The sequence below is a fragment of the Leuresthes tenuis genome, unplaced genomic scaffold (genome assembly GCF_036924035.1).
Source record: "Leuresthes tenuis unplaced genomic scaffold, fLeuTen1.0.hap1 SCAF_16, whole genome shotgun sequence".
Classification (NCBI taxonomy): Eukaryota; Metazoa; Chordata; class Actinopteri; order Atheriniformes; family Atherinopsidae; genus Leuresthes; species Leuresthes tenuis.
Window position 1 is genome coordinate 17,877,528 of NW_027325370.1, and position 13,859 is coordinate 17,891,386.

The window sequence follows — 13,859 nt, forward strand, 5'->3', positions numbered from 1 at the left end:
TTATTAGAGGTAATCGATAATCATTGATGAACCACATACTTTATTTGAATGATATTCAAACAGTGTGTATTAAAAATACTAAATTAACGAAATAAATACTTTTTTTTTGTCAACTAAACAGTTTTTTCTCTCTTAACTTCAAAATATTTCTCAGTTTGTGTTGCTACGCAACGAGTCAACAATATACCTAACAGAGGCTGCACCACGGGGAAAGATGTCGTCCAGTTACTCAGCAAACCAGGTAGCCTATCTATCTGCCCTGCGCTTTGTTTTTTTTTTTAACATTAAGAGTGTTGTTTACTCTTCAGTTTTTACATTTTAACAGAACACAGTTTTCATTTTCTGCCTCAGTTTGACGGCGCCTTCAAGTCACAAAGGCTGCAGAACTGGTGTGAGCCAAAGCACTTCAAAGAGGTACAGATCGTTATATCAGCAGTCCTGTCCCGTTGGATTATGTGTTAAAACAAACTCATTTCTTTATATTCTTATTGAAACAGCCAGTTTTCCTTGTAATCTTTTAAAGTAGTCTTGTGCTGGCTTGGCTTGGTTGGGTGGTCTTTCACTCATTTTCAGTTCACTGCTTGTATTTGACCATTTTCAGATGATGTACCTTTGTTTTGTTCTTACCACTGACCTATGAATAATTCAAGCATGAAAAAGGCACCTATTTCAAGGGAATGAACCTGTGTTGTGTCTCCACATAACAGACAACTTAGCAAAGAACCTGCTTTAAATGGTATGTTTGTCATTTGTTCCCATTTCTTTAGTTGCATCTATAAAAACACCAAAGATAACACAATTTGACAGACAGAAAATAGTATTTTTGCACTAACAAGGTGATTCCCAAAGACCTATTAGCTGAAAACTTGGTATATCTCAGCATGGTGTGCAGTGTGTCCTTAAACATCTGAGGGAACTGGACAAGTGTCAGGGGTAAACAGGAGATGAACAGTATCTGAAAGTGATGTCCTTAAGATCCTGACACAGGATCTGAGAGATGCATCTGGACCTTCAGCTGATCCATCTACTGTTGGCCCAAGCCTCATCAGAAATGGTCTCCATGGAAGGGTGGCTGTCAAGAAGCCATTCTTAAGGAAGGGAAACAGGGAGAAAAGGCTGAGCTATGCCAAATGACACAAGAAGTGGACTGAAAATCAGTGGCAACAGGTCTTATGGAGGGATGAATCCTCCCCAGAGCCCGGACCTCAACATTATTGAAGCAGTGTGGGATCATCCTGACAGAGAACGGAACAAAAGGCAGCCGACATCCAAAGAAGAGCTTTGGGATGTCCTTCAAGAAAACTGGAGAACTATTCCTGAAGACTACTTAAAGAAATATTGACTTTTAAGATTGTTAGAATTGTACAAACTTTGTTTTGCCCTATATGCTGCATTTACCTTTGTTTGCAGATGTTTAATGAAATCATTTTCTGTTTTCCTGGCAAAACATAAAGAAATGGTAGATGGCTCAAAACCTTTGCACAGTACTGTATTTCCCATTTCCTGGTGGTCTTCTGTGAATCTGAGTAACAAGAGTTTAACTGTGTGTGTTTGCAGAGACCCACTGGAAAGGTGGGCCACTCCTCCTTCATTGCAGATAATAATGGACATCTGCTCCCAGGAGTGGTGAGGGTAAGAGCACTGAACCTCTTTTTCTGTCTCCGTTTTGTGAATCTCGACTTCACTCCAAGCGCTGTGTGTCTGTGTGCGTTTGTCTTCAGAGGGGCAGTGCGTGGCCAGACTTTAAGGGCACCTGGGATCTACCTGCTCGTATACCAGCCCGTCACATCAACCCCACCGCCCGCTCTGTGGATGGTCTCAAAAGGCTCGAGTCGTGGGGAATGTGCCCACAGCAGAGTGGCAAGTCTCTGCCACACAGAGGCAGCAGCAGCAGCACAGACAGGCTGCAGGATGATAGCGAGCAGGTCAGGCCCACACAGACACAAACGGTTTCACATCCACTATTGCTAATAGCATTCCTGCTCTGCTTTATTTACACACTTGCTCTACTCTAAAAGCCCCAGCTGTGTTTTTTGTGGGTGTGACTGAGTCATCAAAGCTGGTGCTTCTTTCTTTTTTTTGATCGAGCCAACGTTTGTGCAACACTGAAAGCTAGGACTTCTGAAGTAAATCTTGGCATAAGAAGGTCTTCTTTGTCATCTAATTAAGAGGTTTGAACAATGACAATATTTACTATTTAAAGACAGACGAAATTAGGGATCTACTACACTGGGAAGAGATAAAATTACCGAGGTTATCAATAGCAGAAACCATAGCAGCAAAGGTTGTTTGATTACAGATAACAGAGGTTCCTTTTGGGAAATTGAGTAGGGAATTAAGTAGATCCCACTATGAGCCATGAAAAGGGACATAAACACAGATGGACCTCTGTTTGGTCTAATGATCTGAAAGCATGGATGTTATAACTGGTTATCGATGATAGGATCATTTTCATATCATAAAGCTCTTTTAGAAAAGAAGCATTAACGTCCCATATCGTTTAATTTCCAACATGTTTAAGCTTAATTTATGGCAGATTTCTAGGTGTTCCTCCATCATAAATTAAGAGGATGTTTGATTTAGCCTTGGTTATCACAGCACCATCTCTCTGTAAATAAAAACTGCACAACTTATTTGCTCAAACCTGAGGAGAGTCCATCCTTTGTTAAACAAGACCACGCAACAACGAGAAAAAGGAAAATACAAATAAGGTCAGAGAATTTTTGTCTCTCCGACTAACTTGAGCTACAGCGGAAATGAGCTCCCTCCATGTTGCCTGAGGAAAGAAAACATAGTCCTTCTGAATGGCTTCATGTGGAGTTTATTTGGTAGAAATGTGCTTTTCTGAAGTGCTCCTTATCTCTCTTTATATTACTGTAATTGTGCATTAAATAAAGGTGATATTTCTTTTCTTAAAATGCAGCACACATCCTAAGAAAGAATCCACTATTGAACATCAAACAACCCTTTCACCAATAGATGACAGACTCAAACAGTGGAGCGGTACAAGTTTAGCCAAAGGCTGCTGAAGTGACCAGCCTGTGTGAAAGAGAAGGTTAATCTAATGATCAACCATGCAGCGGCTGTAGAAAAGAGAGAACTAAATGACTATAATCAAATATAGTACAAAGCCTGCAAATAACCCTTCTCATGTCGCCTCATTCTGAGTTCTTTTTCTAAACAGAAAAACAAAGTTTCACGAGAGATCAGAAAGTCACTTCAAACCTCAATTTCTCTAAATGAACCACCAGAAAAGAGAACTCTCTCACACACAAAATACAGCTGGAACCTAAAACAGCTCCACATGTGAAAGTCAACCTCCTCCTCCCTTTTTGCGTCCCACTACCCTGTGGCCATAAGCAGTCAACAGCTTTCTGGGTTTATTCATTCAAGATCGATCATTTAAATCAAACTCTATTGCATTCTTATACGCCAATAAGTCCTAAACATCCAAACATTTCAGAACCCTTTTTCCAATTCCATAGTGAATAAAGTTGTATTGATGTTCAAGTCTAACAGTCAAGTCCAACAAATGGAGACTACTGTAACCCAACTTTAGATACGGTGATCTATCCAGTATTTGTAAGTTTGTTGTTGTTAAAACCTTTTTACAATCGTGCTCCACGCTCCATTTTAAACATGGAGGCTACCGCACTAATATTCTTAATTTCATGCTAATTAATGCTTACAAAAAAGATCCAATTCATCAAACCATTTCAGTCCAATTTGATGTCATATGTTCTTGTGACTTTCAGACTCGTGAGGATGTACAGCAGAATGGTGCTGCTCCAGAGCCTGTGGCTGAAGCCCGGCCATCGCCTCAGAACCGCCCTGTCACTCGGAGCGAGACAGCTGCCACAGAGAGCCGTGACTCACCGAGACACATGGCCGGATCGCCCGCCGAACGGGCCACTCGTGCTGAAGGGAAGGAAAGGCCACTGAGCCAGTGCTCTTCACATGAAGGGAAACCAGCTCTGACAGCTTCAGCTGGTAAAGGAAACCACACCACGCCTGAAACCGACGAGAGGAGCAATGCGTCAGAGAAAGCGGTCGACCACGAAGCGTCATCATCCTCCAGGCAGAACCACAGAGACGTGCAGCAAGAGCAGTGAAAACAGCTCGGTTCTTAGTAAATCTGAAAAATACCTATAAACAAGAAAAGCATTTTACAGTGAGGCTGTTTTCCTTCTCATGAGAAATCAATATTTGGTCACCAGGAAGAAAACAAAAAAAATCATACACAATAGCCTCATTATTACCAAGGGGAAGTTCCCTACTGCTTCTTCTTCTTCTTCTTCATCTGCTGAGGTTCCCATTTTGTCAGTTGTCACTCCAGTGGAGAATGACTTATTGTTCTGTGAGCTGAGTATAACTCTGAATTCCAACCTCACCGAATTATGCAACACAAAGGCATTGTTGTGTTATCTGGTGGACATGTTTGTCAGTCAGAGCTGTATCAGGGTTCAGGGTTAACAACATTTTACAGCACGAAGGGCCACACATACGAAAGCAACAGCAAGAAACAGATAAAAACAATAAAAAACGAGGACGCTGCAGCAGAGTATCGATTTGGATTCTTTATATTGCAAAACAATTTTCTTTTTTAGGATTATGTAAGTATTATTCAGATTCAATTTAGTCAAACATACCCTCCAACTATGAAACTCACCACATTTAGTTTATTTGGAAAACTTTTATCCAAAGACTTCACACCCCACACATCCAATGATACTTAAGTAATGGCTCGAACCAATAAGAACAACCGATATATCACCGGAGCCCCATCCAGAACAACCCACGCTCCTGTTTTAAAAGTTTTTTTTATAAACTAAACTAAAAGTAAGAAGCACTGTAGATGCTAAGAAGCATAATGAAATCCTGGCTCTGCAGCAGCCTTTTTACCCCAGGAGACAGTCAGGGTGACCAGATAAACCACAGCTGCTGATGGACACGGTCAAACAGGCCAGATTAAATCGCGGTATCAAGACTAGTTACATGCAACCCAGACTTGTAACGGCGACTATGTGAAAGATTAGGCACAGCCGCTGGCTAATTCAAAACGTTTAACAGCAATTTGTGGGGAAGAGAATGAAGATAATATTTTGTTGTTGGCTTAAAGCTGACCTTATTAATGAAAAGTTTATTCAAGAAAATTTATTTTCAGGCGAGTTGCTTCAATGGCTGAATTTGACTTGATCTGCTGTTTTTGCATGTATAATTGCTTATGCACAACACTATTGTAACAGTGAAGTTTAGTCTATTGTGATTTGGAAATAAATGTTACATACCCGTTTGACTGCATGTTTTCCTGCTGTGTATCAAACTCAGAACATAAACACAGACTTTAAGCACTGACAGCAGATTAAATGATTGACTTATTTTCCATCCCTATGGCAACCAAAGCCTGTCAGCTACACAAATGTGCTGGATAATATGTTGGTAAAGTGTCCTTTGCTCCCATTAGTGGTGGCCTCAGAGCTGAGATTACTTTAACCTGGTTTCAGGGCTAACACTCACTTTGTGTGCCCCTTGCTACACGTTGCCTTACATTCCCTGTATGCACTACCCTTTTACTCCATCCTAAAATTCAAAGACACATAATTAACCACCCTGAATCAATGTTGTCCATAACCTGACAGTCCAACGTACAGTGCAACTATCTGTATTCCACAATAATTAAAGCTGGAGTGCAGGACTTTAACATATATATATATATATAAACGAACATCCATAATTAACAAGCCCTTGCCAAAGGAGTTTACACACAAAGTTTTGAATCATTTCTGAGGTAGCGAGGAGTAAACATCATGACACAGTTGGCTACAGCAGTGATGGAGCTTCTATAAAAAGTTGTGTCGGATATTTAAGAAACCCGTAATTCAGAGGAAGGATTACGGATAAAAAGAAGACGTCATCGCGTAAGGACACAAAAAACTAACTACTATTTCTGCCAGAAAATGCCCACGCAGATTTCACACAGTATGTTTAAGAGTACTAATATCCCACACATTTGCTTTCTTATGGCTTTCTCATCACTGCAAAAGTCATTATGTTGACGAAACAACAGGGCATCGCATAGTTTGGCCAAACGTTTTCTTCTGATTGACTGCAGCTTGAGGCATGTTTTACGAGGGCTGATTGTTGTTTCGGAACAGAAACGGTTTAAAAAAGGCACAAAAATCACAAAGTGCGGTCTGCAAACAAGCTCCAGCAAAACAAGAATATCCTTTAAGATGGCCAGGAGAGCACTATGCTTTACTCTGCTTTGTGAAGACCCTCATTCTCTGAATGATGACCCAGTCCTTCTGTGCAGCCGTCACCCATATCCTCAGACACGAAGAGGCAGAGGTGTACTTTTTGTCTAACGCCCACATCTCAAACCTCCCACTGTTAAAAACTCCCACTGTCTGGAATTCTTTACAACTCTCCTCTTTCTCTGCGGTAACCACATCGTGGCCTAATTGCACCACAGCTGAGTCCAGGAGGTCTTTTCCCCCTGATCCAGTTTCTACTGATATCCCTGACACCACCGTAGGGTTTAGGAACACAACCGTCAGGTAATTTCCTTTTTCTGGGGAACGACCCCAGAAGAATCCCTCTCCTGCCTCCCAGGCCAGATGGGGGAAGTGTTTCTGGTAGGTGGACATGTCTGAGTAGACCTTCGCTGAAGGATTGGTGTGGACCCCTTCCACAAAGTCCTTGTCCTTCAGCTTGTTGTATGTCCCCTGGAATGATGAAAAAGTCCCCATGTGCTGGAACAAGGACGGTTTGAAGAGGATCGTCTTTGGTTGAGTCATCAACTCTCGGAAGTGAGACATCAACCAGTCGCAAGGCATTTCCTGGTAGAAAAGGAAGAGGAAACGAGCCAGTAGAGGGAGCTGGGCTGCCTTGTAGAGTTTTCCGATGTAACCAAGAGCTGAAAATTCCAACACGGCCCAGGTGCTCTTCTTCTGGTTTTGCTCCTCGATGCGCCTCCTGATGACTGTAAGGAAGTTTTTCGCTGACAAGACGTCATCCTCCAGCTGGAGGTAGTATTGCCCGAGACCTGCACTGTAATGGATCAAGAAGGAGTAATCCAAGTTCTGCTTGGAGCGGAACGTTACCCGTTCAGGAGCATCATTATAATTCCTCTTTAGACCTTCAAGAGAACAAGAAAGACGACTTAGGCTCAACAAAACAAGACAAAAAAGGGAGGCTTGTGTTTGCCGTACCTGTTCGAGGCGGGTACCAGTCCTCAGAAACGTGAATTACTGCCAGCTGGCCTTGTTCCAGCTCCACGGCAAATACTGTCTTTATCTCTTCCACTGTGGCGATTCTCCAGCTAACGTTGAAATCTGCGAGCAGCACAACCACCACCATGGAGGAGCGCTCCTCAGGAGATGACTGAAAGAACAGGGACTGCAACGTGGAGACGAGATAGCTGCCCTTCTGCCTCTTCACCGATGATATTCCAACCGTTAAAAACCCTGAAATGTGCCAAGACAAAACTCACATTTGTACACCATTACGAAATGTATCAATTAAAAATAGTAAGCAATCAAATTACAAATTTAGTTGTCAGTCAGTCAGGGCGGTCCATTTCTATCATTTATTTATAAAGCATCATTCTATTAATGATGGTTAATTAAAGAGGTCTATTAATGATTCATTATATTTTGAATCATAATTAGGACTTGAAATAGTCATATGACAGTAGTCACATGTAAAGCTATGAGATAAATCCTGTAATAAATGACTTAATTATGATCACCGGTTGCCTGGAAAGTTGTTGGATTGGATCAGCTCAGCTGGCCCAGTCTGTCTGCAGTACAAAATTAATTAATTACAAAATGTCTCACGAAATAAAAACCCCACTGCTACAAAAGTTTAGCAATTAAAAAAAGGGAGAAAGCTTAAAGTGCTAATTCATCCGTTTATTTAAACCTTTATTCAACTCACACAGATACACAAAGGAAAATATGTTCTGTGTCCAGCTTTGCTTTTCTCCCAACTTTTGAGCTTATCGCTGCATCAAAATCTAGATCTTAATACATTTTCTACAACGATGTCGCTCAGTAAAGACACTGAAAATAATGTCCTTGTATTTTTCTTCAAACAAATGAAGAAATTAAAGATAGTTTTAGATGAATTTGGAACATTTTCTAGCTGTTTTTTTTTTTTTTGGGGGGGGGGGGGGGGTTAAATCTGACCAATTGCACCGTTCTTAAATCATGACCGAATATACTCTTAAACATTCCCTGAATCTCGATCTCACTGATGAAAGACGCTAATACTCAACTTACTGATATCTTCAGTGTTAAACGTGTGGCTCGGTATTGAGTCAGCCCCTCGTTAACTCTGTTCATTTAGAAACCTCACAACTATTCCTTGGGTGTAGCGCTATTTGCCGTTCTTGGGTAGACATTCTTGGGTAAAGACTTGCGTGTCTGACTAAATGTTTCTCAGAACAAGGCCACTGAAAAAGACAACCTGTTCAACTTGTCATATCCATGTCGCTCCACCAGTTTTTAAAAATATGCTTCAAAACCATTTCCATGTTCTCTGACTCGCATAGAAGGTTTAACACAACCAAACGGCACTGAAACCTCAATAACCTCCACCCTCTAAAACACACTTCACTCTGGGACATTCCCTTGTCTGTGGGGCTGTGGAATTTCCAATCTGTTGCTCTGTCAAAGGTAGCTAGAAACTTGGGTGTCATCATTTATGACCAGCTGACCTTTAAATATTATGTTGCCTCTCACACTCCAGCGCGCCGCTTTGCATTGTTAAACATAAGAAAGATCCAAGCCGTACCTAACCCAACACGCCACCCAGCTCCTGGTGCTGCCTATGGTCATCTCCCGCCTTGACTACAGAAACGTCCTCCTAACTGGTCTCCCAGCCTCTGCTGTGAAACCTCTGCAGATGGTCCAGAACGCGGCTGTGCATCCCCCCTCTGTTCGTTGAGCTTCTGGCTACATTTAGCCGCCCGCATCAAATTCAAGTCACTGATGTTAGCCTACGAATTGCTTAATGGAACGGCTCCCATCTACTTGAATGCTGTCACAGAGGTTTATGTCACAACTCGGTCACTCCGGTCATCAAAAGATTGTCGTGTAGCAGTGCCTACACCACGCTCAAGACCATCCAGACTCTTTTCATGTGTCGTTCCACGATGGCAGCTCCTGGCTGCTACTTACCCTCATAACTCCGGTGGAAGGAGTTAAGGTGGACTTTTCATACGCAGCTTCTGCATTTTGTCTTGGTTCTCGTAAAATAAAGGACACGCGTAAATCGTCTGAGAAAAGTTCCTTTTTTGCTAATAATTTAGCAAAACTGTTTAACTTCATCGCTTTAATTTCCGTGCGCCACATCGACACAGATGCCTTCACATCATAACACAAAGAACAAAGAGTCCCAACTCACTCTGTTGAGTAGATGGCGCTCCGGCCAGCAGCTGATAGGTCACATTGAGAGGAAGGTAATCTCCCTGCTCGATCCAGGACTCCTTACTGATCAGCCTCTCTGAGTGCCACATTAACGCGCTCGGAGCTGGCTCGATGGATCTCGCCGTGTCCTGGAAAACAAACACATTTCAGATTCTGGTTCTGCTTTTAAGTGTATTCAGAGTCAATGTAAGAAACAAGAAAGTTTACTCTGCACGTTTTCAAACTTTGTGTCCAGTAAAGACTGAAAGTGTAAATGTTTAATCTTGTGAAATGTTACCCTTTTAGCTCATTTGGTATGTGTGTGTGTGTGTGTTTGAGCTCTTACAGTTGAATGATTCATGAAGTACAGTCCACTGACGATAAGCAGCACTGCCACAGCCACATTCTTCTTCTTTATATACCGTCGCATTTCCTATAAAATACCTGGTCAGTTTGGTAAATAATTAATCCGACAGTTAATGAATCTTTCTGCAGGCTGTGATGCAGGACTCTGTGTGTTGTGAAGCTTGATTGAAATAAACTCCACTGCTGAGAATTCACGTGGTCTTAACCACGATGTGTCAGATCCTGTGTAGGGCAAGGCCAAGTGAAGCTGCAGCTCTGTTTAATAGAATCCTGTGACACTCTGAGCAGCGAAGCCTGTTCCATGTCATCCTTTAATCAAAAGTTAAACAATAAGGCTGTCGTTTAGTCTGTTTAATTCATTCAATATGATCCAAAAACAAAAAAAAATCCCTCTTCAAAGCTCTGACAAGGTATTTTGGTGCAATAAGATTAGTATGAGGCAGAGTTTATGTCATTAGTTGAGAAGAAGTTGTGAAAACTATCGTCTCGTCTCTTGCTGAGACTTGACTCATTCAAAAAGCCTTTGCTGTACTTTTACATCACAAAATACGTGTGTCAACACGCCCAAAGCTGCTGTCAATATCTGAGTATAACTTATCCATCAATTCTTGTTGAATTACCGATTTTCTTTCTGTTCATTGGCTTAACTAAACCTATAATAGCCCCCCCAATTGTGCTTTAGTGCTCCTCCTCTAGATGTACTGTGGTTACAGAAGCTCAGTTAAGTTAGTTTTCAATAGATATTCACTCTGGGCTTTTCTTGATGGTTCGCTCATCTCTGACCTATCGCTCTTAACCGTAACCTTCTCTTTAAAGGACACGTATATATTTTGAAAAAAATTAAAAAAAAGACAAATGATTGTTGGACTCCAATGTCACAGTCTGTTGAAAAAATGACCTTCTGCAGGGGCTGAGAGCAATGAAGACGGACACCAGCATAAAGGTTACAAAAAAAAAAAAACAGCCCCTGTAGACGTTCCACGATCCACGCTCAAGGATAAAAGGTAATTAAGCTTTTGGAGTAGCTGCTCCAGATCTATGGAAGAGGTTTCCTTTACAGACACTGCTGAGACTTTAGGCATATTCAAATGACCACTAAAGACTCTTCCGCTTCTTCATTTGCCAACAACAAAGTAAATCTCATCTGATCTTGGTAGATAAGACAGATAAGGCAGTCTTAACGACAGTCACACAGATCATTTTTAACTGCTGTTGTCTTTTACTGTTCATTCATTTGCAGTTAATGTGTTTTTATTCATTATTTTCTCTTACTACTTTGTTGATTTTAGTTTGACATTTTACTTGTATGCACTTTGCATCTTGCTATTAACAGAAAATTCTTATCGGTAGGTTTATACTGTAGTTCACTGTAAAAATGAATAATTCTCCTTTAGCATGTGCTGGATGTTTTCTAGTTCAGAGAAAGGTGTTATTCTGTGTTTTCCGTATATAAATACATGTTTATCTATAGGAGGGGATCACATCAGTTGTTTGCAACTGGGGTGGCTTTAGAGGTGAAGTTAAAACTTATTTGTCCCGTGCAGGTTGTCCACTTTTTCTGTCTTTGTGCTTTGTTAAAAGACATTTCCACCACATTCACTGAGGAAAGACGTCGACCAATAATGCTCGACAGTACTTTGTCTAACATTTTACGTCCCGACAAGAAGAGCCGACATCTTGTTTGCATTTTCTTTGGTTCTTTTTTCCAAGTTTCCATTTGTTATGACATACACAATCAGTGGCAAAACAGCAGATCAAACATTGTAAAAACTGAGATAAAACACAGAAGAATGAACAGACGGAAAAGCCCAGGGTTTAAAAAGTCAATACGCAAAACAAAGAAACGATGTGACGCTGTTTTATCAACCCAGGCCTATTCAACTCGTGTCTGTTGATGAGATTTTTGTCTTAATCAGGGATCAGAACCAACTGTCGAATGATGGAAATGTGAATGTTTTTGCAATAAAGCTGGGAGTCTCTCAAGTTCGGGAATGCACGCTCACATGTGGTAATAAAATGCTTCGAGGGTCATTTCGTGCACTTTTGTGTGCAAATTTTTCCTTGAGCGGTACTATAAAGCAACATCAAAGACCTTGAAAGATGCAAACCCTGCAAAAAGGGGCGGTAGGGCGGCGTGGAGTCGAGTGGCGCTACACAAGTTCTAAAGCTGTCAGGCAGGCAGAGAAGTGTGAAGTCAGGAAACTGTGAACAATACGCAATTATTTTAGCTGGATTTCATGCAAAAAGGTTTAAATTTGTGATTGCATTAACGCATTTATGTTTATTATGCAAATGTTTCCAACCAAGTTTGATTTAAAGCAAACTTCTCTGCTCTCAGTTTAGTTTGACTTTTTTTTTTTTACAGTTACAGTTGAAATGACTGCACAAGTTTGAGTGATTTGTGAACACTGAGAAGCTGACATTTTCTTCCATTAGATTTGTAAACAGTGCTGTAAATAGACAGGATTGTGATTGGTGGCGTGGTGTGGTGTAGCAGCTTGTTGGAGGAAGTCTGTAAACATCTGAGGGTGTGGTTGTTGATTATTAACAGACTAACACCTGTGCACACCTGACACTAGCTTGCAAATGACCCATTTTAGATCACTATTGAGAACCAGGATACTCCCAAGTAATGGCTTTAGGGGGGCTGAAACCTTAGTATGAAGCATGATGCATGAGCTGGTGAAGTTTACCCAGAGCTGTGGGCGGGTTTCTTCTTAATTTGATATTTTACAAGGATAAATAAATTATCTGTCACATCACTCATTCCACACAAAATCACTTAATGTCTACTTTACTTGATTTTAAGCCCTGTGTAGTAATTACCGCTGCTTGGCACATCTGAAGCTCCCCATGTCCAAATTAATCTTAAACACTGGGGAACATGGACCGGACAAAGGGTCACCTTTACAGTTATATTTAGACTGCTTTCCAATGTTGTGCTTTACCCGCACTGAGTAAAACACTGGGAGTCCACCCAGGGCGTGTTCTGGGCAGTTATTAACTCGTGGGGCTGTTTCTCCCCCGGTAATCATTTGGAAAATTGTTTCTTATAAAAATCTTTATCTTTGTCAGCCAGCAGCTACACCGAGCCTGCATCGCTCACACTAATTTTAGCTCACCCCCCTCTAAAGTTAAGCTAGGCTATAATTGGCATGCCCTCCTCGACCGTTGCTTAAAATTAAAACTGTTTTTGAAAGCAAAAAAGAAAAATGGAAAGGGATTAATGACACGTGAGACTGTGTTTTTAAGTTTAACAAGTCAGCTACCGCGAAAAAAACCCATGTAGACAGGAAAGCGTCAGTTAAAGTAACGTCATTACCAAGGTGTGTATATATATATATATATATATATGACTTGTTGCCATCTGAATCAGTAAATAGACAGATGCAGTCAACATATGTTTTAACACCATTAACGTTTCAGTTCGACCACCATCGTTAGTTAACTTACTAAGTATTTTGTAAACTCTCGATTACCACAAATAGCGGCAAAAATAGGCAAAAGAAAAAGTATTACATAGATACATACATTACATACATACATACAATGTAAAACCTGCCGTTAATGATGAAACTTCCAATGTTCGTCTCTCCGGCAGTTCGCCTCCAAACAGCGGATGTACGGTCGTAGTCTCTCCGGCGAATTTACTTATGAGGCACAGAAAGCAACAGCAACAAAAAGAGAGAGACTGGGTGAGGTAGAAAAAAAAAGAAAGAAAAGAACAAACGGAGGCGAGCTTTCGGGTCCAAACATTTACAGCTGCCACATTCTCCGCTAAGTAAGACGGTGACAGGCATCAGGTGGAGGCGGCTACTTGCGGGACAAGTATGTCGTCACTGCTGGATGCGGTCCAAGCGCCTGAGATGAAAACATGTTAATATCGTGGGGAAAAAGAGCTCAGCAGCATAGTATCACACTTCCTCAAACATACACTCCCAGTAGTGCAATCCAAGTGATTTGTTACTTGGATTGCACTTCGGTCGTCTGCTGCGACTGACTCTGAGAATGAATGAGGTATGGAAGATTTCCACCCACCTTTGTCTGGGTCTATTTGTGGATAAACAGCATTATATTCTGAGT

General features: G+C 41.2%; 2 protein-coding genes across 2 annotated transcripts; one reads left to right on the plus strand and one right to left on the minus strand.

Moving 5' to 3' along the window:
* The first annotated feature begins 107 nt into the window (after positions 1 to 107).
* Positions 108 to 4,409, plus strand: cfap126 (cilia and flagella associated protein 126). Its single transcript, XM_072367272.1, has 5 exons — positions 108 to 241; positions 352 to 414; positions 1,558 to 1,632; positions 1,722 to 1,925; positions 3,756 to 4,409. Exons 1-5 carry the CDS (start codon positions 215 to 217, stop codon positions 4,110 to 4,112), a joined length of 726 nt encoding a protein of 241 aa, XP_072223373.1. The 5' UTR covers positions 108 to 214; the 3' UTR covers positions 4,113 to 4,409.
* Positions 4,410 to 5,318: 909 nt separating this feature from the next.
* Positions 5,319 to 13,455, minus strand: LOC140271975 (alpha-1,3-mannosyl-glycoprotein 4-beta-N-acetylglucosaminyltransferase C-like). The gene is made up of 5 exons (XM_072367271.1): positions 13,339 to 13,455; positions 9,757 to 9,843; positions 9,409 to 9,559; positions 7,212 to 7,466; positions 5,319 to 7,138 (listed from the first exon to the last, which is right to left on the minus strand). Exons 2-5 carry the CDS (start codon positions 9,838 to 9,840, stop codon positions 6,249 to 6,251), a joined length of 1,380 nt encoding a protein of 459 aa, XP_072223372.1. The 5' UTR covers positions 9,841 to 9,843; positions 13,339 to 13,455; the 3' UTR covers positions 5,319 to 6,248.
* Positions 13,456 to 13,859: the final 404 nt, after the last annotated feature.

Coding starts and splice junctions, on each gene's coding strand:
- cfap126 (XM_072367272.1), top strand. CDS start 215: ATGTCGTCCAGTTACTCAGCAAACCAG. Junction 242..351: donor CCAGTTACTCAGCAAACCAG/GTAGCCTATCTA, acceptor TTTCTGCCTCAG/TTTGACGGCGCCTTCAAGTC. Junction 415..1,557: donor AGCCAAAGCACTTCAAAGAG/GTACAGATCGTT, acceptor GTGTGTTTGCAG/AGACCCACTGGAAAGGTGGG.
- LOC140271975 (XM_072367271.1), bottom strand. CDS start 9,840: ATGCGACGGTATATAAAGAAGAAGAATGTGGCTGTGGCAGTGCTGCTT. Junction 9,560..9,756: donor ACTTCATGAATCATTCAACT/GTAAGAGCTCAA, acceptor TTTGTTTTCCAG/GACACGGCGAGATCCATCGA. Junction 7,467..9,408: donor AGCGCCATCTACTCAACAGA/GTGAGTTGGGAC, acceptor GGCACATTTCAG/GGTTTTTAACGGTTGGAATA.